At 41.1% G+C, this 25,612-nt stretch overlaps 3 protein-coding genes across 3 annotated transcripts; 1 reads left to right on the top strand and 2 right to left on the bottom strand.

Annotated features, from left to right (window-relative positions):
* Positions 1-252: 252 nt before the first annotated feature.
* cideb (cell death inducing DFFA like effector b) lies at positions 253-4,325 on the top strand. The gene is made up of 5 exons (XM_058066754.2): positions 253-511; positions 1,496-1,610; positions 1,679-1,825; positions 2,476-2,651; positions 2,728-4,325. The coding sequence occupies exons 1-5, from the start codon at positions 486-488 to the stop codon at positions 2,867-2,869; spliced, it is 606 nt and encodes a 201-aa protein (XP_057922737.2). The 5' UTR covers positions 253-485; the 3' UTR covers positions 2,870-4,325.
* A 376-nt stretch (positions 4,326-4,701) lies between these two features.
* Positions 4,702-7,863, bottom strand: gmpr2 (guanosine monophosphate reductase 2). The gene is made up of 10 exons (XM_058066752.2): positions 7,720-7,863; positions 7,319-7,413; positions 7,133-7,252; positions 6,983-7,066; positions 6,741-6,914; positions 6,585-6,666; positions 6,383-6,489; positions 6,268-6,310; positions 6,050-6,209; positions 4,702-5,363 (listed from the first exon to the last, which is right to left on the bottom strand). The coding sequence occupies exons 1-10, from the start codon at positions 7,772-7,774 to the stop codon at positions 5,174-5,176; spliced, it is 1,110 nt and encodes a 369-aa protein (XP_057922735.2). The 5' UTR covers positions 7,775-7,863; the 3' UTR covers positions 4,702-5,173.
* A 639-nt stretch (positions 7,864-8,502) lies between these two features.
* slc7a8a (solute carrier family 7 member 8a) lies at positions 8,503-24,646 on the bottom strand. Its single transcript, XM_058066751.2, has 11 exons — positions 24,152-24,646; positions 17,221-17,425; positions 15,601-15,752; positions 13,072-13,197; positions 12,541-12,694; positions 12,301-12,424; positions 12,126-12,229; positions 11,960-12,056; positions 11,731-11,880; positions 11,474-11,651; positions 8,503-10,157 (listed from the first exon to the last, which is right to left on the bottom strand). The coding sequence occupies exons 1-11, from the start codon at positions 24,273-24,275 to the stop codon at positions 10,003-10,005; spliced, it is 1,569 nt and encodes a 522-aa protein (XP_057922734.2). The 5' UTR covers positions 24,276-24,646; the 3' UTR covers positions 8,503-10,002.
* Positions 24,647-25,612: the final 966 nt, after the last annotated feature.

Genomic DNA, 25,612 nt, shown 5'->3' on the forward strand with positions numbered 1-25,612 from the left:
ATGTGCATTGAAAGTGCATTTTTATTCACAAATCGACAACCTTCACACTGGGAAAATGTCAATCCATCCATTTTCTATACCGCTTGTCCTCACTAGGGTCACAGGTATGCTGGAGCCTATCCCAGCTGTCTTCACGCTAGAGGCAGGGTCCACCCTGGACGGGTTGCCAGCCAATCACAAACCGGCTGTGATGGCTATGATATATTATGTTTTGGTATTTTGCTTTGAATTATGCTTCCTTTTTATGCTTTGTTGGGATCTGTCTGGAATAAAGTCCATGTCTACGGTGTATATGTCTTGTAGACAAAGTGTACAAAGAAAATAAGGATATCTTTACACCTACATATACACAATCTTGATGAACTTTGCCTTAGCTGTCCTGTTTTTGAATTATCACCACTTTTGGATCAAAGTCCAGCAGCCCGATCAAAGGCAAGCATCGCTGACATTGCCAGCACACCAAAACAACCAAGAGATTGACCAGAATGGATACAACATCATCATTTCTAAAGTAAGTGTTGATATTTTAACTGTAAAATTACAATGTACAAATTATACAAAATTGTACAACACTTAGTTCTGTTTAGCATTCACACTGGTATTTTTGCCAGTTTACAATATTTCCTTGCAAGTGGATAAAGACCCATCTCTCAAGCGATTGCTTGACCAAACAAACCAAATTTGTATTGTATGTATTTCTAAAAGGGGGTGGGGGCAGCGAGCAGGTAGGCTAGCTGCATGCGATTCTTCCTGAAGTGTTAAACTACCAAGTAGTACAGAAGGAAGCCTTACTTTTTAAGTCTTCCAGGTCCCGAAGCAGCAAAACAGCCCCAGACCCTCACACTACCACCACCATATTTTACTGTTGGTATGATATTCTTTTTCTGAAATGCGGTACTACTTTTACACCAGATGTAATGGGACACACACAAAAAGCTCAACTTTTGTCTCGCCAGACCACAGAGTATTTTCCCAAAGGTCTTGGGAATCATCAAGATGTTTTTTTTTTTCGGCAAAACTGAGATGAGCCTTCATGTTCTTTTTGGTCATGGAACAGGCTGTTTTGCCCAGTAGTTCTTTGGATGTTGATGTGAGGTATTTTTGCCGCATTCCTGGAGTAATTTTGATTGGGTGGCCACTCCTGGGAAGGTTCACCACTGTTCCATTTGTGGATAATGGCTCTCACTGTGGTTTGCTAGAGTCCCAAAGCTTTAGAAATGGCTTTATTACCTTCTCAAGACTGATTGATCTCAATTAAGTTTTTTCAGTTTTTATTAACAGGGAAGCAATTACTTTTTGGGCCATGTAGGTTTGGATTTTTTTTCTTCATTAATGAAAACAAGTTTATTTTAAAAACTGCATTTTGTGTTCAGTTGGGTTTGTCAGTGACTAATATTTAAATTAGTTGGATCTGAAACATTTAAGTGTGACAAATACTTTTTCACACCACTGTACATATGTGTGTCATACATTGTTTGATTTGTTTTGTCTTCAGGTCAGTAACCAAGCGAGTGTGGTCCCCACCGCAGAGACCTTTCAGGGTTTGCAGCCACAACAGGGAAGTCAGGAAGGGTGTCACGGCTGGGACTCTGGAGGAGCTAAAAGAAAGAGTGAGAAACATTTCTAAACTACAAACACGCAACATGCCGTTGTGGTTTTCTTGGAATGTGTGCCGCAGGTACAACAGGCGCTGTTGCTCTCCCTGGTGTCTCTGGTTTGTGAAGACGATGGAACAGAGGTAGGGTCCGATGAATTTCTCTCAACTCTGCCAGACAACTCGATGATCATGGCCTTGAGGCCCGGACAGACATGGCAACCCCAAGTGGTAGGATTTTGTTTCTTGCTGTTAACTAAATGAATGGTGTTGCTGCAAGGCAAACCTTAAAGCTGAACTGCCCCTTATTATAGTATTTTTCAGAAATGTAAAAATAAGTCTCAGAGGTCCCACAATCGTGGAATGGAATGATGGTTGCCAAAATCTAGACTTGATGCTGTTGGTTGGACATTTTAAAAAGTGCATCATCAATGGCTGCTATTCTTTCCGGGGTTTAGGTTTTAGGTCAACAAGGGCTCTCCAGCCATAGCAGTGGGCGAGTGGTTAGCACACAAGCCTCACAGCTAGCAATTCCACCCTCGGCCATCTCTGTGTGGAGTTTGCATGTTCTCCCCGTGCATGCGTGGGTTTTCTCCAGGTCCCACATTCCAAAAACATGCTATGTTAATTGGCAACTCCAAATTGTCCATAAGTATGAATGTGAGTGTGAATGGTTGTTTGTCTATATGTGCCCTGTGATTGGCTGGCGACCAATCCAGGGTGTACCCCGCCTCTCGCCAAAGTCTGCTGGGATAGGCTCCAGCACCCCCAAGACCCTCATGAGGATAAGCGGTAGAAAATGAATGAATGATTATTTTCACTTTACCAACTCCACAGTCATGCCATTTTACAACATGATCACATGCACCTTGTCATTTCAGGGTGCGGTTGAGAAGATCAAGCCCAAGTCAGGAAAAGACATCGCAAGTGTCACCTTTGACCTTTATAAGTTAAACGCAAGGGATTTGTTTGGCTCTCTGAGCGTGAAGGCCACCTTTCAAGGACTGTACTCTGTGAGCGCTGACTTCCAGTGTCTGGGGCCCAAGAAAGTCATCAGGTAGGTGGAGTTTCTGCTCATAATCCCCACACGGTGTATTTAACAATGATACAATGATAAGTTTGAATTCTTGCAGAGAAGCCCTTCGTATGGCCTCCACCCTTCTGAACGCCGCAGGGCACCTGCTCATCACCTCCGCCTCCATGATCCGCCGCATCATTGAGGGCATGGAGCTTTGGCAGCCCCACAAGGCAGAGTACACAGCATCCTGGAAGTGACAACGCAAGTTCTTTTTTTTTTTTAAGTAGACCTTAAATTATGCAAACAAAAGACACGTTTTGCAAGGCATTTTGTATATTTTAAACAAAGCATCTGATATTTAGTGTTAATGTTGCCAATTGTAATGATTTTATCTCCATGACACACCCTTATGTGTGGACTGAAAAGCGCAAAACATTTACTAGTGGCAGGTGGTGCATTTCATACCTGGGCCTTCAGTAGGGGACCCAGTCCACCTCTTAATACCACCACTGTCACGGCACAATTATATAAAGCATTAATAATATACAAAAGAATTTGGGATGAATACTATTACTAATTCAGGAAGTCCTTGAATACATCGTCTCTAAACAGCTCCAAACCTACACTAAAACATAATGTAGAGCAGTGATTTTCAACCACTATTCCACTGTACACTAGTAATTATCCAAATACTTTTTTCTAAATTCACATTTATTAATCATTTTCTGCAAATATTATCATTGGTCCGTGGTGTAAAGACTGGCGGAGCAATGTAATATTCGTCCGTGTGGCAACACGTCGCTGATTGCTTCGTTCCTCCAATAGACTTAGTGCTGCACGTGAGGTAATTAGTGGTGTGCGGCAAGATTTTTCCAATGTAAAAAACGTACTGTGGCTAAAAAAAAAAGGTTGCCAAACACTGATCTACAGCAGTTAACAATCAATGTGTATCTAATTACATGACACACACACACACAAAAATACGTCTCATTCACCACTCACTTGTAAGGACTGGTCTGGAAGACTTCCGGTGGAAGTGGCTAACAAACCCTTTCCCAGGCTGACTTGTATATAAAATATACTTAACAGTATAAACTGACTTATTTGTTCATATAATTCGCACAGAACAATAAACAATGTATATAAACAGGATCGATTAAGTGCTACTGTCATGTGATGATGCGTTCAAGCATACCCATAACTTTGGGTGTTAGGCACAGGCTTTCAGACATCAGTTGGAGGTCAGGAAAATATGATGTCAGAGTGAGGTGAATCTGAAATGTGATATTTACCCTGTGAATTAATATTGTTTTTTCCATTCATTTTCTACCGCTTATCCTCATGCGGAGGTACTGGAGTCTATCCCAGCTTTTTTTCAAATGAAAACATTTGAACACTGACACAAATCTAAGAACAGGCTTCATCTTTTCAAAAAGCCACAGTGTAATAAATGTTTAGTTTTGTCATTTTGTTTCCCAAACTGGTGATACAGTCTGACCTTTGTTATATGTACATTTTGTCATAACCAACAACACCTAGTTTATATTTAAGACTACTAACCAGAAATATTATTGGAACATGTCTGGCCTTCGCCAAGAGAAAGTGGTCCTCTGTGACGTGTTCAGAAGATGATGTCAGCTCTGAAATACTCGGCAGCAGTACATACAGCGCCTGGCAAGTCTTTGTGGAACAAAATAAAAAGCAAGAGCCTCTAGATCATGCCTATATCATTCAGTAAAGTTTTAGCATTTAATTAAGACACCAATGTCAGATTGGACTTGGACCGTTTTGTCACATACAAAAATAGTGTACGGTAGGAACTATACATATTCCTTTCCAAACACTAAAATGCTCCAAAAACATCAGTACATAAAGTCAGGGTGCCTTGGCAGGAAGAATGAATATCGTATGTGAGTCCATCCATACATTTCAGCAATGACCCAAATAACTATTGATGAAATGGAATGGAATGGCAAAGAAAGTATTTAGATTCTTTGGTGTCCTTCATCTAACCCCTGGATGTACACATACATGTGGAACGTTGTATCGATTGAACAGTGTGTGATTTACATAATGGTCATGAAAAATATGGTTTTACATCATGCTGTTATTTCAAAACGTTGTGACAACACAAAATCAGACAGTAGGATACTCGATTATTGGTGAGGTTAAGAAGAACACTTATTTTAAAGGCAACATTGAACAATCATCTGAAAGTGAAGAGTAAAACAAACCCATTTAAACTTTGGTATATATAGGTTTACTGCGCTAACATTTATGCATATTTTAAAAGACATTACTAATAAATATTCTATAATTGGACCCTTAAAATATTAAGTGCAGAAAAAAACCCCAACATTTAAGCTGTTGCATATAACTTTCGGCTTCCTAAATAATAAGACGTAGACTTTAAAAGGTTGGAATGAAAATAGGAAGATGCCGAAATAGTGACATAACACATGGAATGGCAGTACTGTAACTGAATTGGTGCACATATGGCTTCTGACGCACACAAGCAGTGTTGCAGACTCTTTCTAAGACATCAACATCCATCTGGAGTTTTAGGCGTTGTTGCCGAAGACTGTGTTGAGCTGCTGGGTGACCCTGATGAAGGTGGTCCTGCGGCTCAGCTCCTTGAGCTTGGCCGCACCCACGTAGGTGCAGGTGGAGCGAACCCCGCCCAGGATGTCTCGCATTGTGACTTCCACCGGACCTTTGTATGGGACTTCTACGGTCTTGCCCTCAGATGCTCTGGTGGAGGAATAACATACAAATAAATATACTGTACTTGGATTGGATTCTAATAAAGATGAATGGGACACTGACAGGCATATGCTGAGACAGCTCTCCACATGTTGGGTCCTTGTGAAATCCTATGTATAAGTACACAGTAACTACTTCCAAATGCACAGACCTCATTATGTGAAATTTTGGCATAATTTAACACAAGAATACATCCATTGAAAAGTGGACATTGAAAAACTGCACACCATTTTCGTTTAGGTGCTGATAACAATGCAGGGTGAAACCTCTTCCTGCCGGTTTGGAGGTGAGAGACAAGTAAAACAGACCGACGGTGCCCTTTGTAGCCAAATTTCTTCATGTAGCATTTCCAAAATATGCACATGGAAATGTATTAAAGGCAGGCAAAATTATCCAGCTCATTTTCATTTATGATTTATTCATTGCGAGACAGTTTTTTTTCTGAAGGAGAAATATCATGACGCTTTGAGCTTGTGACACTCCTATTAAACATACTAATTGTTGCGGCCTTTGAAAAGCTACAATAACTCTTTGAAAGGGTCAATATAAATGTTGTCAAGTTACCATTTTAACAATACAATTCTTGTTTTATATACTATCATGTGCATGTGTACCTAATGATGTCTGAACCATGGGTGATTGACATAAATACATTATCTATCAAATGAACAGACCTGTACTCAGCCAGCCCGCCTGCATGCTTTCTCATTGCCACTTCAGAGCTCATTCCATAGAACATCTTGTACTTTGTGCCATTTTTCTCAATGGTGTCACCGCCGCTCTCCGTGTGGCCCGCCAGCATGCCGCCCAGCATCACAAAGTCAGCTCCTGCGCCTGTGAAACACCACATTGGTTAAAAAAAAATAATCTTATCCAACACATTGAAACTCACCAAAAGCCTTAGAGACGTCTCCTGGACACGTGCACCCTCCATCCTGTGTGAAAGAAATGGTTGACACTGTGGTGAATAAATGTTTCATCTTTATTTATGTATAATTGAGGCTCACAGAGATAATGTGGCCATTAAGTCCATGGGCTGCATCCGCACACTCTATCACTGCGCTAAGTTGAGGGTACCCCACCCCGGTCTTCTTGCGGGTTGTGCATACAGAGCCTGCAGAAGACACAAAGATGTCAAATGAGTATCAGAGAGGAATTATATATACCACAAAGGATGAGAGTGAGGCAAGTGCGAGACACTATGGTCACCTGGTCCGATGCCTACTTTAATGATGTCTGCGCCAGCCAGGATCAGCTCCTCCACCATCTCTCCTGTGACTACATTTCCTGCCTGACACCCAAATGTCAAGCAAATACATGAATAACACAGTAACACCAAAATCACACCATAAGACTTATGCTCACCATTATTGTGTGCGAGGGGTATTTCCCCCGGACATCCTTGACAAAGTGGACAAAATGCTCTGAATAACCGTTGGCCACATCAACACAGATGTAGCGTAACTGCGGAACTGCTGCCAGGATTCCAGCCATCTTCTCGAAGTCAGCCTCGCCAGTGCCTGTGCTGACGGCAACATTCTGGGGAAAGTGGTAAGGCATCATAATTTACGGAGGGTGATGAAACTTAGTGACGATATGATGAGTACCTCAAGGCATTCTGGATGCTTGGCTGCAAACTCTTGCCAGTCATCTACTGAGTAATGTTTATGAATTGCGGTGAAGACTGTGAACTAACACAAGAGAACAGATTATATGCCATGGTAAACAGCTGCGTCCGATAACAATGCATTGCTTACTCGGTTTAAGGCCAGGGCCATCTCAAAGGTGCCCACTGTGTCCATGTTAGCAGCGATGATGGGGATACCTCTGTAGCTGCCCTTGGAGTTCCGGAAGGTGAAGCTCCTCATTAGGTCCACCTTAAGACAAGCACACTGAGTCACTAATGCTCTTCATGGGTAAATTGTTTAATAATGTAGTACTACCTCACTCCTTGATTTGAGGGTGCTCCGCTTAGGACGTAGGAGCACATCCTTAAAGTCCAGCTTGATATCATTCTCAATGTGAGGCATTTTGGAAACTGACAGACACATCATACTTTTATAACATCGCACAATGTGCACTCTGTAGAGTTATAACATTCGCAGTCAGCCATTTCAGACAAATGGAGTAAAATCGTACTGGACGGTTTTTGGGAATATAGGAAGACGAGCTAGTGTTTGTATAGCTTGTGCTAGGAGACATTCCGGTATGAAAATGTTAATGCTAACCACGTGTAATTACACAGCAGTACATCCAGCTGTCTAAATTCCGTGTGGAACAATTTCATAGCCTCTTTCTACTTCTAGACAATCGTTTTTTTATGAATAAATGCAAAAACTCTTACCTATTTTATTGTGGGGGGATGGATAACCTTCAACGAGTTGATGGTTGATTCGCATATGCTTCCTGTGCCGGTTTGTACGCAGGAAGCAATACAAGGGATTAACACTCCCGCCTTGTAGTTTTCTTACATCGCTTTAAGCGTACAGACAGTTGCCAGCAAAACTACAAACAAATGAGTTAGTTTACGGCATATTAAACTGCTGTCGTAAAAACAATTCTTGGTTAAGCAGAATAATTTGCTTGTTTGCATAAGACTCGGGAAACAATACTTATCACATTTAAAGACATCGTTCATTATGTTATTTTAAGAATGCGGATGGTCGATGAGTCTTATAAATTTACTTAGGTGAGATGCGGAACCATCGACATTCTAACCGGAAGTTGTGGGAACAGCCGGTAGAGTATTTGGTATCGGAGTTTTGCTAAAAATAATTCAAAATACGTCCATGCTAATGTCCAAAATACAGTTAGCATAGACATGCACCGTTCTTCGTTTTCGCACTAATGAGCACTTATACGACTTTTGCATCGTTTAGTTAAAATCATTATAGCTGAAGACGTAATTAATTGTGCACGCACCTGCTAACACTAGAAAGCAATGAAAAAGAAGCTGATAATGAACAAGTGCGTACAAAATGACATTCTGGTGTGTGACCAGGTAAACATTAAAACGCATGTTTGGACTTATTTTGGTCTATTGAAAGCCACAGCTTGAGATTATAGTTTATGAGGGTAACAGTGCATTCATTCATTTAATGCTGATCCACAAATGACAAATTCACAATCCATCTGTCAGTGTTTTTATTTGCAAAGAGACAATAAACTGTGTACACAACACAACAGGCACATATCACAGCATTGTAACCAGGGGCGTTGTATGGGGGTTAGGACAATTCATAGGGCCCTTGACTGACAGGGATAGAGATGTGGTGACAGCAGCTGCACAATGTGGGGCAGTGAAAACAATCCTGAGAGGAATAAATATCTTAATAGCACCCGTAAAGATGTTTAGCGTTTGTCTTGAATGTCTTAGGCAACGTATTTAAGACAGTTTGTCCTGAGAAACCGGAGGATTATTGCAGGTTAAGAAACACAGCAGTATTACTATTTGTTGGTATATCACAAGTAGCACACAAATGGTTTCATTCACTGTATACTTGTGCATGTACTAATTGTAAACTAACTTGGAGTGAATAGCATGGATGAAGACAACATATATCATTTCTCTCATATCTTACAGCCTGAAATAAAACATGGTTAGCAATGGAAATTTGTGTTTTGCCATTCATGTGTCGGTTTTGTGGGATTCTTGCATAAACAAATGAAGTGGCAACAAAGTGGTGTCACCAGGGGTTTCCAATGATGCCCACATACAGAAGAAAAATAAATCCTGTTTATCATTATTATTCGTATTAACTTTTCATCTTTTAAATTTTTGTTTGTTGGTTTAATTGTTTAATTGCATTTTTTATGTGCTGCAGCCTCTGGAGACCCCTGGTTAAGACTATGTGTCATCTGTGCGGTTTGCGGGAAAAAAATCTAGAAAAATATGCAAAAAATGACACTTTTTTTAAAAACTGTTTTCATAAAAACCTGCCTGTAAAGAATGACAAACATCTCTTCACATCAATCATAGCATGGCTAAAAACGCTACAACATATACTCTAATTTAAGGCAAATAACAAGAACTGTGCACCTTTAAGAAGACGTACTATAGATCAGACATCGGCTGTGAGTGACAAAAAAGGCAGATGAATATGATAAAATATCACACACGCACACAAAATCTACAAACAATTACCATAATTACAAAATGCATTTTGGAATCAAACTCTGCTGCAATTCATGTACTTCACAACATTGTTTGTTTTGGATGATCTAACACAATGTTGGTGCTCTGAATGTCTGAAAAAAGCAACATTTACACGATTAAAAAAAATGAAGTAGAAAAATAAGACATCCTCACAGCAATATAATAATAAAAAAGGATGATAATCTTTGGGGAGTGTGTAAGGGAGTGTGTGGATGGAGGAAGATGTTGATGATGATGTGCTAACCTGTCTTTATTGCACACTTTAAACACCCCAGATGAAAGTGTGAGGGTAGATATTGCTCTTCGAGATGTCACAGCATATTTGGCACAGAGATATTAAGATACAGTAAGGGAGAGGGCGGGGGGCCGGGGGGGCACTGATGTTGTTGATCAGTAAAACCACATCCAACTGTGGCACATGATGCACTTTGAATGTGAGCCCGGGGCGGGTGGAGCTTAAAGATGTGTCCTTCAACAGTCTGCTGACTTGTGGTTATCTTCGTCCCCTTTGGACAGAGGAGACCTGGCCTCCTTCATTTCCTCTCCCTCGTCTCCGCCGACGCTGCCGCTATCATTAGCTGGATAGACCACCACGCAGAACTTCTGTCCTAAGTATGTCAGTTTGTCTGGAGAAGGAGAATTTTAACATTTTATTATATTTTATTTTATTTCTGTTCATCATCAGCATGTACCCTAAATTCCGGTGTAAAACAGCACTAAATTCATCACACATCAACGTAATACTCATTAGCTTAATATATACAGTACATGCCAAGAGTTTAAAATACAACCCCATTGTTCCAACCATTAATAAGGCAAGAAATTCCACTAAGTAGCACACCACTCAATTGCCCACAGGTAAAGTGAAGGCCATTTTAGGTGACAATCAAATGTTTAAATATAAGACATATTTTCACACCTTTTTGCTAAAGGGGACCTATTATGCTTTTTCCACTTTTCTGAATTATAAATGTAGTTAGAATGTTGTATTATTGTGTTAAACTATGCCAGAGTTTCAGAGAATGAGTTTTGGAAGTGAGCCCTGAAAGAAGTCTGGGATGGCTCCCTGTGACATCACAGGCATCCTTATATGGGCGTTCCCGATCCAAGCTAAAAAGACCTTCCCTCCCTCCCTCTGCTTCACTGTGAAGATTTCCCTGTGTTATAATGGAGTCTGGCCAATCACAGCGGGGTGGCCATGCACAGAATAATATGTGTGGAATAAATTACAACAGACAAATACAGGTGGAATATGTGCAGATTCTGGAAGATCTAGAAAGCTTTCTTTGTGGGTTATTGTGTGTAGCTGCTCTATAGGAGTCCACAACTCAATTAATAGTTCAAGTTCAATCACAAGTCATGAAAATAAAGAAAACTATTGAATGAGAGGGTGTGTCCAAACCTTTGGCCTGTATGTACAAAAATTCAAATAAAAGATACAAACATCTCCCAATATGACTTGAACAAAAGTCATATTATAACAAAACATTTTAAAGCTTTCCCATGAAGAATTAGTATGAGCAACACATTCTTTAGGGTGCTGCAATGATGTCAGCTTCCCTCATTATGCTTTAGGCTCTATGTCCTCTGGCTCTTCCTATTGGACAGAAGCAGTATTGCAGCACCATTTTCTACGCTCTCTATGCTTGCCTTCAAAAAATACTATTTTTCAAACAAAACTTCAATTGATACATCTTTCTCCATATCTGATGTATACCGTGTGAGTGTTAGTTGCTGTGTGATGAGTTTAATGTTTTTTTGTTAGACAAAACCATAAGTCAGACTGTTTTACTGAGTAATGACCTCCTATTCCTATCCAATTCCCAAAGGGTTGACAAGCTCATTGTGAGTTCTGACTGGTTTTCACGGACTCGTGCGTGATATGGACACATGCTGCTTATACACCGGTGTAGCAAAAAGAAAAAAGACAAGATAAACCTACCAACAAAATGATCGAAGCACTTGGGCTTGTTGTCCCAGTAGACTCCCAGAAAATAGACCGGAACGCCGGTGAGCATTATAGCCAGGCCGATACCACACACCACAGGCTCGGAGTACAGCGAGAAGATGAGCAAGAAGGCCCAGAAGAGGAGATAAATCACTGGCCAAATCAGGCTGATCTGGAAGACGCAACAAAAAGAGAATTTGAGCAAGATTTTTCATAATTTAACAAACTAAAAATAACATTTTGATATGCACCTTGATTGGCCTATGCATGTTAGGCTGTTTGATTCGCAGGACAATCTGCCCGGCGACAGTAACGCCATAGAAGAGGTAGTTGATGAAGCCTACATAGTTGATGAGCGTGTACATGTCACTGGTACACAGCATTAGTAGTGTGGACAGGCACTGTGGAAGACAAAAAAGATGGCAGGTTTGATGCATTTCAGAGTTAATACTGGTTGTTGGTGCTCATGGGGACACTCACCGTGAAGAGCAAAGCAGGAATGGGAGTGCAACGTTTAACATGGATCATAGCTAGAAGACTGGGAAGATGTCCCTCTCTGGCCCCAGCAAAGAACAACCTGTGAGGGGACATCATTTATAACAATGTCGCGGTCAAATTGAACACGATCGTTAGAATGGAGACTCACCGTGACGATGTGAAGAGGGAACCGTTGACACCCCCGAAAGTGGACAGAGCGACGGAGATGGGCATGATCCACGCCATCACACCCAGAAGCTTTTCGCCAAACGTCTGGGATAGAATTTGAATCAGTGACATGATGTCAAATGCGGCCACCAGAGGACGACAGAAAGTATACTCACCACGGCGACAGCGTTGGAAGCCAGCAGCTCCTGAGGACTCATGGCCGTGACGTAGGCGATGTTGGCAAAGACGTACACGAACGTCACAAGCGGGATGGAGATGAAGATGGCGCGGGGGAGGTTACTGGAGGGATTAGAAAGCAAAGCGGTTAGGGCGGTGGGATGATGGGTTGTATTGTTATTAAAGAGTGGAAAGCTGAGGGAATTAGGAAATAAAGCTGGACTGTGGGAAAGTCTTACACATAGGGGTCCACCAGCTCCTCTGTGACATAGTTGAGGAAGTTCCAACCCCCGTAGGCAAAGGAGCCTTGCAGAAAGGCTAGGGCAATCAATCCCACATCATAGTCCTGGAAGGGCTCGAAAGCATTGGCTGGCTCCAGCCAGTAGTAATCCCCTGTGGGTGCAAGATTTTAGCATATTACTTTATTCCTTTATTATTTTATTCTATGTACATTTCTGCACCAGAGAAGGCGCTGCTTTAAATCTCATTGTAATTGTGTATAGTGACAATGAAAGGATTCTGTTCTATTCATGCTCACTGTGATTTATCAACCCAAAACCCTTCAAACACTGCAAAGTAAATTCCCATCTTGTTGTCTCAGGGGCCTTGTCCTGCACGGGGCCCCTATAATAACTGGCCCTCAGCCATGTTGTGACTGCTAAAGCCTGCTTATATTAGCAGAGGAGGGGCCTCAGCAAAACCCACTGACCCCCGTGGCACTCCCTGTGGGGCTGTGTCCCCAATGACCTGAAGCCTATGTCCATACTCACCCTTGCAGATCTGCACCAAGCCCATGATGATGATGAGGCCCAGAGCGAGCAGCTTGCCCGCTGTGAATATGTCCTGCACCCTCGTCGCCCACCTTACGCTGGAGCAGTTCACCCATGTCAGCAGCACTAGAGACACAGAAAGACCAAATGCATACCCTGCATGAGATCCTCCACAAGGGAGACAGAGTTCATGTTGTCATGGGATCACAGATGGTCTCAGATCAGAGGGTGGAAGGCGATTAAAAGCTGCACATTTAGCTCCATGTGAGGCGTCTTTGGCTTTGCTCATGAGCTCTGAACTTTGTTTCCACTGTTTCCAGATAAAAAAAAAGATGATCAGGTCAATAAGAATACAGAAAAAAAGGTTCAATACATATTTACTTTATTTTCAATGCCAAAACTTAACGGCAATGTTGTGGTGCCATAGTCCCCAAGGAGTCGTGAAGATGAGTAAACAACATGAAATATTCCGCTTGTGGGAGCGGAACATGCTGCGCTGACTATAGACAAAGCAGCAGCAACACACACACTTGACAAGCCAGTGAATGTGCATGTCTAAGTCCTGTTCATGCTGTAATAATAATGATAATAATAATAATAATAATAATAATGCATCTACTCAAGGCGGCGGTTGGAGTGTCCTTATCCAACAGCCTGTTTTGTGTGGTTTTGTGTGGTGCGTGTCATCAGCGCTATTAATGCTAGATGATAAATTTGCTCCTTACTGCTGTTCTGTTACAACTCCTGATATTCCAGTCATCCCTTTTAATTGGTAATGGTAATGGTTTTATTTCATTTGAACATGCATCAGATTACAATTGAGTGCATCACATAATCAGTTCACAGTTCCACATGTCCAAAAGGAGTAGGAAGAAGCAAAGCTTATTAAATCCTACCCCTCCATCTGGTACTTTTACTTTTACTTTTAACTGTTACATTTGTTCACTTTCTGCTTTTCTATTATAATTTATATATTTTCAAATTTTTTAATTTTTTTTAATTATTTTTTTTTTACATTTTTTGTCACATACCGAGGTACGAAGTGATAATTAATTAATGATCAGTGTTTCATGGTTGACTACAGCCTACAATTAGTCAGAAAATATGCATGTATTATGCAAACTGTAGCATTTTCAAACATAAAAATGGCTAAATTAACTAAAATACAAATACAGTATAAGCCATGAAGCCCAACTTATGAATGTAGTATTCTACATTGATTACTAAGTGTCTGTATAAGTCGCACAAGGATAAATAAAATGCATAATTAGGTAGAAAAAAACATACATAAGTCGCACTGGAGTATAAGTCGCATTTTTTGCGGGTAATTTATTTGAAAAACTACTTGACATTACGTCCTCTTGGAAGGCAAGTTCTAACAATAAAAGAATAGAGAACAGGCTGAATAGGTGTAAGATATGCTAACACAATGGTTATTCAGCTACACAAAAAATAAACATGAACAGAAAACAGTTTTTTCATTTATAAGTCGCTCCGGAGTATAAGTTGCAGGAACAGCCAACCTATGAAAAAAAGTGCGACTTATAGTCCGGAAAATACGGTAATAATCACAATAATAACACGGGTTACTGTTGCGGCTGTAGCCTACAGCAAGCTGAAACTCAACTCTGAATGTTACTTCCTGTCCGCCATCAATTCTGTAACCCTAGAAGGTTCAACTGTCTTATTTTCTCTGATTATATTTTTCTATACTGGGTAATATAAAGGTGACTATATGGCGTTATTTCATGTCTAGATGGCTCCAATGATGTTAAAAATGTATTTAGAAGATTGTAGACATTTTTGTGCTATTTCACAGGTCTGAAACCAATGAATTGCGATAAATGAGGGATGACTGTGTGCTTGTCAATACAGAAGAGGAGAGCTATGATGTGCTGTCTACTTTCTCATGCAATCCAAATCATTAATATATTGTGTAAATTGCAAGACGGGCCGCCTGTGCGTGTGTTAGCACTTACATCGTGATGTGAGTCCCGATTAAAGGGTGGCACAAGACACTTTCATCCTCCATGCATCACGCTATACTCAAACCTTGAGTTGTTTGCGTGGACAAACAGTCAGACAATGCATGCACTCATCCCCGTGTGTCTCCAGGGCTGTCTGATGTGCTCTTACAGTATTTGTTTGGTGTGTGTTAAGTTTGCAGAGGAATTTGGATCTGCTGTTATGTCCAGTTTTAGAAAAGCGGAAAGTACGAGCCAGCCTTTACGAACTACTGTTCTCATTCTTTTTGTATGTTTTTGTTCTGGTTCTGTTATGTTTTTAATTTGTGATGTCTTTGTGTGCTTCATCTTAAACTCCATGATTTCCTGATGCCACAAAGCGTACCTGAGGCCATTCTGACAAATTGGGTTCCTGAGGCTACAGGAGGAAAACGTTGGCTTATTCTTTTTTCGCCCACCCACAACTACCGGTTTCCAGCAGCGAACCGGCTTTTGTCTTTCGGCGTTCTCATGCGCTTTTTTTGTTTTTTTGGAGCTAAAGAATTGTCAGAAGCATGTGACTCACAGAGGCAGACGGCAGCCAGCAGGCGCAGGCCAATCTCAGGCGGGAAGCAGGTGGGGAAGAGCGGCTGCAGGACGTAGTTGGAGAACGTCAGCGCGATCACAGCCTGGTTGGTCGGGTAGATGACGAGCACGGCGATCCACAGACGTAGGAACCTGTATGGTGTTAAAAAACATTAGGATAAAGATGAGTTATTCTGTAAGAACCACTGCAAGGGTTTAACTGAGGCTTATTGAGGGATCATCTCATTGGAATGTGTGTTTGAAGTGAAAAAAATAGTTCAACGTGCAAACGTCAACTATAGCGGCTTGTAGAGTGCGCCACTATAGATTAAATAGCCCACCCCCTCATTCGTCTGACATAACAAATAGCCTTTGTTGTTCCTTTTCCCGTTACTCCGGGACAAAAGGTGCAGGCTAGACACAAACAAACATGGTGTATTTATCCAAGATGGAGGGCACAGGGAAGCCTCAAGCTTCAAGCTGGGCGGTTTCTGGTTTTAAAAGGTCATTGATGTATCTATATTGGTTAGTGACGAGAATAAACAATCTTTGCTTTGTCTGCTAGAATTCCTCTCCCAGAATACACCATGATTGCAGGTATCTTTGTGATATTTGTTGGAAGAACAAAACAAAGCATGTTTATAGTCTGCTAGTACAGGACAGAGTGTGGAAACTTAACAATACTGTTTTCTGGGAAGTTGTACCGTTCCCAAGCACGGAACGCTAACCATCACCTTGAATGAATGAGTGGAAAAATCCCAGCGTGAAGTAAACCAGCCCGTGGGTCCATATCTCTGATCCATGTCCAGCCTGAAATCCTTGTCTTATTAAATTTAATACTGTATACTTGATTAAGCCCCCCCTTTTCAAGTAATAACCATGTCAGGAGATTTGACAATGCTTTATTACAGAAAAATGAAAAGGCCCCAACAGTAAAAAAAAAAAAAAAAAAAAGACACCACATCTAGAGCAGCGTAGAGAATCTCTGAGAGCTCACGCTTGTCATATAGAGAAGAGGTTCCCAACCACTGGTCCACCATCCAGTACCGGTCTATGGATGGTTCCAAACAGTGACAATTGATATATTGGACTTTTGACCGCCGTTTGTTGCAGTACAGGCGTCTCACATCACATCGTGGTTCAAACTTTAGTGTTTTTTGAAAAATAAATATGGACTATATTTATAAAAATGTTGAAAAATAAGTCATATATAAAATTCTGGTCACTAGGAGTCAATAATGTTCCATTAATGAGATATTGCCTTACATTACTTTACCTTAACTTGCAGCCATGAATGCAGATTCTGACATGCCATAGTCTCAAAAAGGTCTCCTCCCAGTCCGTGTGGAAGTGGTATGCTTTTGGCTTCTTACCTTTCCTTTTTCCCCATGTGGTTTCAAATCCTCTCTTAAGTTTAGAAAAAATAAATTTGCTATACTTAAAGCAGTGGCCGTCTCTTTCAGACATCCCATTTGCTTGCAAACAATGCTAGCAGTTCTACGAGAATCAGATGAGTAAACATTTTGTATACTATATATATAAGTTACTGTATTCTAAGATACACAGTGCTTAGTTTTCTGAAACCATTTAGTTGAATAATCATAGTCTTGTGTTAACTTACCCAGCCAAGCCTCCAAAGATGTCCTTCACATAGGAGTAGTCTCCTCCCGACTTGGGGATGGTGACGCCCAGCTCGGCGTAGCACAGTGCCCCAATGGCGGTGATAATGCCTGTGATGATCCACACGACCAGGGCCACGCCCACAGAGCTGGCGTTCTCCATCACTCCCTTTGGACTGACAAAAATCCCAGAGCCGATAATATTACCTAGGTGAAGAAAAATGTTTGCATTTTAGAACTCATTAAACAGCACACATAAAAGTATGAATTAATAGAATAAAAAACTAGTAAATGAAATAAAAAACATAAAATACATAAACACACTAAGACCACACAACACATGCAAGCAAGAGTATGTGATAACGAGTCTCTAACAGCACTGTGGGGGAATTTTGGGCCACTCATCTTTGCAAAAATTGTTGTCATTCAGCCACATTGGAGGCTTTTCCAGCATGAAGCACCTTTTATACGGTCACAGCATCTCAATAGGATTCAGGTCAGGACTTTGACTAGGCCACTCCAAAGTCTTCATTTGTTTTTTCTTCGTCCATTCAGAGGTGGACTTGCTGGGATGTTTTGGATCATTGTCCTGCTCCAGAACCCAAGTTGAAGTCACCAACAGATGGCTGCACATTCTCCTTCAATATTTAATACATTTTTAATACTAAAATTTTAACAATAAACAGCCCCAGACCATCACACTACCACCACCATATTTTACTCTTGGTAAAAATGGGAAGGTTCATCACTGTTCCACATTTTAGCTATTTGTGGATAATGGCAAACACATTTTCGCACCCCTGTTATACATACATGTTATACATACAGTATAGTCAGTGGTATAGCTCTTAATGAACTATGTCTTACTTTCTAGCCTGACTTGTTTCTGTCTTCTGTAAAATGTCAGGGAAAGCATCTCTTTCGTTCTGAGAGTCTTTGTGGGCAGACATGCACAGGAAAAAGAAACAAATGGTACACAAAATGTGAGTGACAGATGTGTGCGTGTGGTGGTGGTTGTCGCCATGGTGATGAGGCAGCTCAGACATCCCACCAAATGGTAATCTGCTAATGTAGTGGATTATGATGGACGAGGGGGGGCGGGATTTAAATACGTGACACAATTCATGAGCACAACAGATGAGACATCGGACTCCGTTGGATCCAATATGGTTAACAAAGTGAAGGCCAGAGCTTGGCGGCCCATAAAAGGGGCGCTAAAGTCAAAGGCTGTGTTGAATCATTACTGCCTGCATGATAGGCAGCACAGTACAGTACAAAAGTCAAAGGTATCAATGATATGTGCCTGGACAATCAATGATCTTTTATAACAAGAGATGGAGAGCATTGTTCCATTCATCTCCAAATGTTAGTCATGAATAAAGTAACAAAGTCATAAATGAAGCCAAAAAATATATGTTAACGCCAGTCAGAGATCAAAGAAGGGCTTTGCTATTTTTGGGAATCTACTGCAAAAATGATTGTCAAAGATGACAGCATTATGACAGTAGTTTTCAGGAGACAACTGAAAAAGCACTCATCTTCTATAAGCACTAGATCTTTTATAAATAAAAGCCGTACTTAGCAGTTTTGGGGGGGTTTCTGTAAAAACTATAGTTAAAGATCTACAATAGTGCCCAACCTTTTTGGACCGGCTTGTGTTCCCATAAACCACCTGCAGACTGAGGGGGAGCCTATCACAGCTGTCTTCGGGCAAGAGGTGGGGTCCACACTGGACTGGTCGGCAGCCAATCACAGGGCACATATAAGCAAACAACCATTCACACTCACATCCATACCTAGTCTCCAATTAACCGAACATGAATGTTTTTAAAAAAAGTGGGAAGAAACCACCTCAGAGACGCCCAACAAAGATTTCAACCCAGACAAATTAAAGTTTCCTGACTATGTGGCCAACATGCTAACCACTAGGCCAGCGTGCATCCCACTTATTTATTATATATTGTGTAAAACAACAAACAAAAGCACAAAATGACTACAGACCGCTATGAGTTTGTTGAGCACTGTGCACTGCAGAAATATGCACATTAGCACTCAGTGACATCATCAAAGCTTGATTGGAGATTGGAAAACCAGGAAAAATACACTATACTATCTCTGCAGCATGGAAGATAGTTGACGACTATGGTGCATTCAAGGACCATCAAACAAAGTGGAATGGGTCGCAGCTCACCAAAACACAACACAAAAATGCAACAACCGTGGGATTTCTACTGTATATGATTTTTTCAATAAAGTAATGATCCATATTTACAAAGTTGATATTTATTTACATTAAATTTAATGTTATTATTTACAAATGTATTTTTTATTTTCTCATTGCACCTGAAAGTTTCCCATGGACCGGTATCAGCTGTCATCGGGGTACACCCTGGACTGGTGGCCAGCCAATCACAGGGCACATATAGTCAAACAACCATTCACACTCACATTTATACCTATGGACAATTTGGAGTGGCCAATTAACCTAGCATGTTTTTGGAATGTGGGAGGAAACCGGAGTACCCGGAGAAAACCCACGCATGCACGGGGAGAACATGCAAACTCCACACAGAGATGGCCGAGGGTGCAATCGAACTTGGGTCTCCTAGCTGTGTCTCCTAGCTAACCACTTAACCGCCGTGCAGCCTATTTTGTGGAATCTACTATAAAAAACATAGTCCAAGAGCACGTTGTGTGTCTCTGGTATAGAAAAATGTCTCTATAGGTTTTGCTCTATAGGTTGTCCACGTCTCCTTGTGTCTTCCTCTTTTTACAAATCAGTACTGTATAGGATAGACCTCCTCTTTGGCTGCCTGGTTGTTTCATAAAGGAAGCCGTTTGGTCTCAAATGTGCTCCACAAGCACATTTCTGTTCCTCCTGTCCCACTTTTTGGACGACAGCCCGAGCTTCACTTTAGTCTTCCCACAGTCCATCTGTGGGCTTTCAGACAGTGTGGATGATCTGAGGAAGTTGTTTCTAGGATACTCTGTCTTCACTGGTCATCTGCACGTGTTGTGAAATTAATACTAAATCTTCAGAAAGGACATCACTACAGTTTTAGTGCCTGACTAGGACCAAATATGGTTCGTTGATGCCACAAAATGACTGCAGTAGCTTCCTAAAGTGAGTCAAGCCCTCACATTTCAGTAAGAAATGTTGTTATATAGCAGGGGTCTCAAACACCAAATGTGGCCCGCAGGACACTAGTTTGAGGCCCCGCCTTGATATGAAAGTTTAATGTTAGTGCGGCCCGCGCAAGTTTGATATGGATGCTGTATGGTATCATGTACCCATAAAAAATTATTACGTTTGATTAATGTTCATGTTAAAGGTTAAATAATTGTTAATAGTTATCCTCCCTATCCGTGTGGAAGTGGTAAGTTTTGGGCAATTTAAGTTTAAAGGAAATAACTTGTAGGCTACCGCTTAGGTCGCTAGCTCTCTAGTTTGCGAGTTAGCATGTGTCTCAAGACCCTGCAGTTGCGCAATATGTTGTAAATAAAAAGAGTATACATGTGACTATAGTCGTGTTTTGTCATGTCTGTGGAATGTTTTATCAGAGCATTTCTTGTAGAAAATTGGAACCAAAGCAAAGTTTTTTAAATTTTTTTGTTTTTAATAAATGCGTTTTTTTTTTTTTTTTGGAAAACCTGATGCGGCCCAGTCTCACCCAGACCCGAGCTCCAGTGGCCCCCAAGTAAATTGAGTTTGAGACCCCTGTTATATAGTATCAAGTGACAATACTGGCAAAAGTAAAGCAGTAGAGATTCACTATCAGCTGCCAACAAGATAATTGTGTCCCGCCTCCAGTCAAACATGGTGGTGCTAGTGTCATGAACTGGGACTGCAAGAGTGCTGCGGGCACCAAGGAAAAACGTAACATGTTCTGTGACTTCTGAAGCCAAAACTGGGCCACAGCAAGATTAGTTTGTTGAAGGGCAGCATGGCCGTCAGCCAGCCCGGCTCTGATATCATCAGTCAGGCATTTAATATGCCGTGACGTGACACAACAGGTAGTGGCACATTCATTCATTCATTTTCTACCGCTTATCCTCACGAGTGTCGCCAGCCAATCACAGGGCACATATAGACAAACAACCATTCACACTCACATTCATACCTATGGACAATTTGGAATAGCCAATTAAGATAAGGGGAGAACATGCAAACGCCACACAGAGATGGCCGAGAGTGGAATTGAACACGGGTCTCCTAACTGTGAGGCCTGCGCGCTAACCATGTAGCATATTCCCTCAATCAAACATCTTGCAATGTGAGCGCAAAAGCACATGAAATCCACAAAATAAAGTTTAGCCGACCAGGCTAGTAAAAGAGAATGATCAGGGCGGGGTTTCTGTAATCCCAATTCCGACGTCTACGAGTGCGTTTTCACAGCACAAGGATCAAGGCCTCGGCAAGTCACCTGATCTCACACAGCCCTCGCACGTGATGTGAAAGCCGTGCTGATGTGTGGACTCTGGATGGCCATAAAAGCCTCCAAGTGCCCTTACCAGGCAACATGCTTTGAATTTCCCAGCATTCCCGTCTGGAAAAAAATCACAATAAAGGTTGTCCTTCATCTCCCCTCTATTTCTCCCCCCCAACTTCCCCCTCTTTGCAAACCTCTCGGGACTTCCTGTGCACTCTTCTTTCCTCCAGTTTCCGTGGAAACGCATGAATGAATGAGTCACCACTCCCCTCCTTCCTCTCTGCCTCCTTCACTCCCATATTCACCTGTCAAGGTCACATGAAGACCACACATAGTATGGCTTTTGTCGCGTCTCCTCTGGGTTGTGGTAAAAATATTTAGCATGCATTTAACAGTTTTATAACCATTAAACCGAAAGACAATCAGTTTTTGCTTGGTTTTCAAACAGTCTTGATCAAAGTTTTTTGCTTGTCAGTACCCAAAAAGGTGTGTACTCTATCAATTGTGGTGATTTGTATTTAAGTCAATCTCACTTTGGGCTGTAATAACAGTGGGAAATCAGTGTGTGCACGTTTTAGTGCACGTTTTGGAAAATTTTCATCCTTTTGTGTGCAGCAGTTCAGGTGTAGAAGGGTTAGTGGACGGGTGTCCACAGGGAAGTATACAGGGCCTCCTTTTTTTTAATGTTGATAGTATTTTGTCAGACATTGTATTTTTGGACAAAAATATATAAAAATATGGCCGCCACCTGCATCCTTTGATTATTGCTGTCGACAAGACAAGACTGAGAGGGGTTGTCTTATAGTTGAGATTTTTACATGTGCTGCCAAATGACTTCCCCAAGCTAGTCAGAGCTTTTCTTCCTGTCACACACACACACAAGTGACCTGGGAAGGCACAAAAATGCACTGCAAAAAAGGGGCCATCTTATATTCTTAAATGTAAACCAACAAATGGCCCCAAACGACTTCTCCTCCAAGCTAGTCAGAGCATTTCTTCCTGCCACTTACAAACACACACACACACCGGTGACCTGGGGAGACACAGAGATGCAATGCGAAAAAGATGGGTCGTCTTATATTTGGGGTCTACTGATTCTTAAATGTAAACCAACAGATGGCCACAAACGACTTCTCCTCCAAGCTAGTCAGAGCTTTTCTTTCTGTCACTTACACACAAACACCCACACACACACACACACACACACACACACATACAGTATCAGTGACCTGGGGAGACACAGATGCAATGCAAAAAGAGAGGTCGTCTTATATTTGGGGTCTATACCGATTGATTCTTAAATGTAAACCAACAGATTACCCCAAACGGCTTCTCCTCCAAGCTAGTCGGAGCTTTTCTTCCTGTCACTCACACACACACACCAGTGACCTGGGTAGACACAGAAATGCACTGCAAAAAGAGGGGTCGTCTTATATTTGGGGTCTATACCGATTGATTCTTAAATGTAAACCAACAGATGGCCACAAACGACTTCTCCTCCAAGCTAGTCAGAGCTTTTCTTCCTGTCACTTACACACAAACACACACACACATACAGTATCAGTGACCTGGGGAGACACAGATGCAATGCAAAAAGAGGGGTCGTCTTATATTCAGGGTGTACTGATTCTTAAATGTAAACCAACAGTTGGCTCCAAACGACTTCTCCTCCAAGCTAGTCGGAGCTTTTCTTCCTGTCACTCACACACACACACCAGTGACCTGGGTAGACACAGAAATGCACTGCAAAAAGAGGGGTCGTCTTATATTTGGGGTCTATACCGATTGATTCTTAAATGTAAACCAACAGATGGCCACAAACGACTTCTCCTCCAAGCTAGTCAGAGCTTTTCTTCCTGTCACTTACACACAAACACACACACACATACAGTATCAGTGACCTGGGGAGACACAGATGCAATGCAAAAAGAGGGGTCGTCTTATATTCGGGGTGTACTGATTCTTAAATGTAAACCAACAGTTGGCTCCAAACGACTTCTCCTCCAAGCTAGTCGGAGCTTTTCTTCCTGTCACTCACACACACACACCAGTGACCTGGGTAGACACAGAAATGCACTGCAAAAAGAGGGGTCATCTTATATTTGGGGTCTATACCGATTGATTCTTAAATCTAAACCAACAGATGGCCCCAAACGACTTCTCCTCCAAGCTAGTCAGAGCTTTTCTTCCTGTCACTCACACACCAGTGACCTGGGAAGACACAGAAATGCACTGCAAAAAGCGGGGTCGTCTTATATTTGGGGTCTATACCGATTGATTCTTAAATATAGACCAACAGATTGCCCCAAACGTCTTCTCCTCCGAGCTAGTCCGAGCTTTTCTTCCTGTCACTTACACACACACACAGCAATGTAACTGATTGAGCAATGACAACAGTGGGACAATACACCTAAAAGTATTCATCTTGAGCCATAAAAGGTCACCAATCTGACGATGGACAAGAAATAAAGATTTCCCGTAAAGATGAGTGGTAGTAACTTACCAACAATGATACCACAGGCGCTCACTAGCCCTATTTCCTTCTTCAGTGCAACTCCTCCTCCTGCAGACTCCTGCTCACCGGCATCCTTGGCAGACGCGCCTCGCTGTCTCGGACCGTCTGACATGTTTTTGTCTTCTATTTAGTGTCCTCTCTTAAGGTTGTCTTTTGCTGTTGTGTGCGTTTCTTGTCCTTGTGCGCAAAAAAAGCGCACGTTGCTGCTGCGCTTATCTGCTCCGAGGAGAGATTGTTGCGCTGTCAGCAACCTGTGACGCGCTGTGTCATAAAGAAGCGGCACAAAACACCCATGCAGGTTGGTTGGAGTGGGTGGCGGGGAAAATATACAAAATCCTGCGGTCGGATAATCTGGTGGTTGAAGTCCGCTGTTCCAAAAATGCACTGCGCGCTTATTGTCTTCCAAGCATCCTCGCAGGCAGAAAGTGTGCTTCAAGGCAGCGTCATCAACATCCGCCGAATGTTTTTGTGCGAGCAGTGTGAGTGTGACTGGGCTAAATATACATGTTGTGTACTCTAGCACCGCCCAGCTCCACCTCCTTTGCTCCGAAGCTTGTTTTTCCTCCTTGCGTGACCCTCCCCGTTTTCATCAGCTGTTCAGTCACTCTCTTCATATGATTGTGACTCTTTTTTTACTGGAATCATTAATTTTTCATAATTATTATAGTCTTTCGAAATGTAGCCTCATTCGGAGTGTAGCATCACTCCCCATGCTAGCTAGAAATTAGCAACATATCACATGCATTTGATGCATTTGTTCAGGTGTCAAAATGAATCCTGCGTCCGCCATGAATACAAAAAAATCATGTAAATGTAAAAAATATTATAAATAATATATATAAAATATATATAAAATAAATAATAAATCATTTTTTTAATTCTTAGTAATAAGTATCTAAGATAACCATGTGTTTTTTTCAAATTAAAACTTTATAAAACCTAAAATTAATCAAATATAAATATAATCAAAATATTAAAACTATTAAAAATATTAAAACCATTATTATAATTTTTACCCTTTGGTCTTAAAACGAAAATTTTATACTGTACAGTTGCATGTTAATAAATTAATCATATTTTATTTCAGTAGGTCGATTAAAAAAATTGAAACCTATTAAATAGGTTCACTACAAACACAGCAAAATAATTCAAAAATTATATTTTCTTAATAATATGGATGATTATATAATTGATTAGATAATTCTATAATTACATAATTGGATATTAAATAATAAACAAATATATAAAAATCTAATTACATTTTCAAAAACATGGTTAATGTTATTAATTAATCATGATTAATCACCATTTGCCATAATGTGTGAAATATGGCAATTTGTATGTCACCACATTACGTCATACTTCGTACTTCCACAGTAAGTTAAGTTAGTGAGAAATTTAAAAAAATCCACTCATTTCTTTTCTTCATCTTTCTTTTTATTTTGACAA

The sequence above is a fragment of the Doryrhamphus excisus genome, linkage group LG2, assembly GCF_037039965.1.
Source record: "Doryrhamphus excisus strain RoL-2023G ecotype Guam linkage group LG2, RoL_Dexc_Guam_v1.1, whole genome shotgun sequence".
Classification (NCBI taxonomy): Eukaryota; Metazoa; Chordata; class Actinopteri; order Syngnathiformes; family Syngnathidae; genus Doryrhamphus; species Doryrhamphus excisus.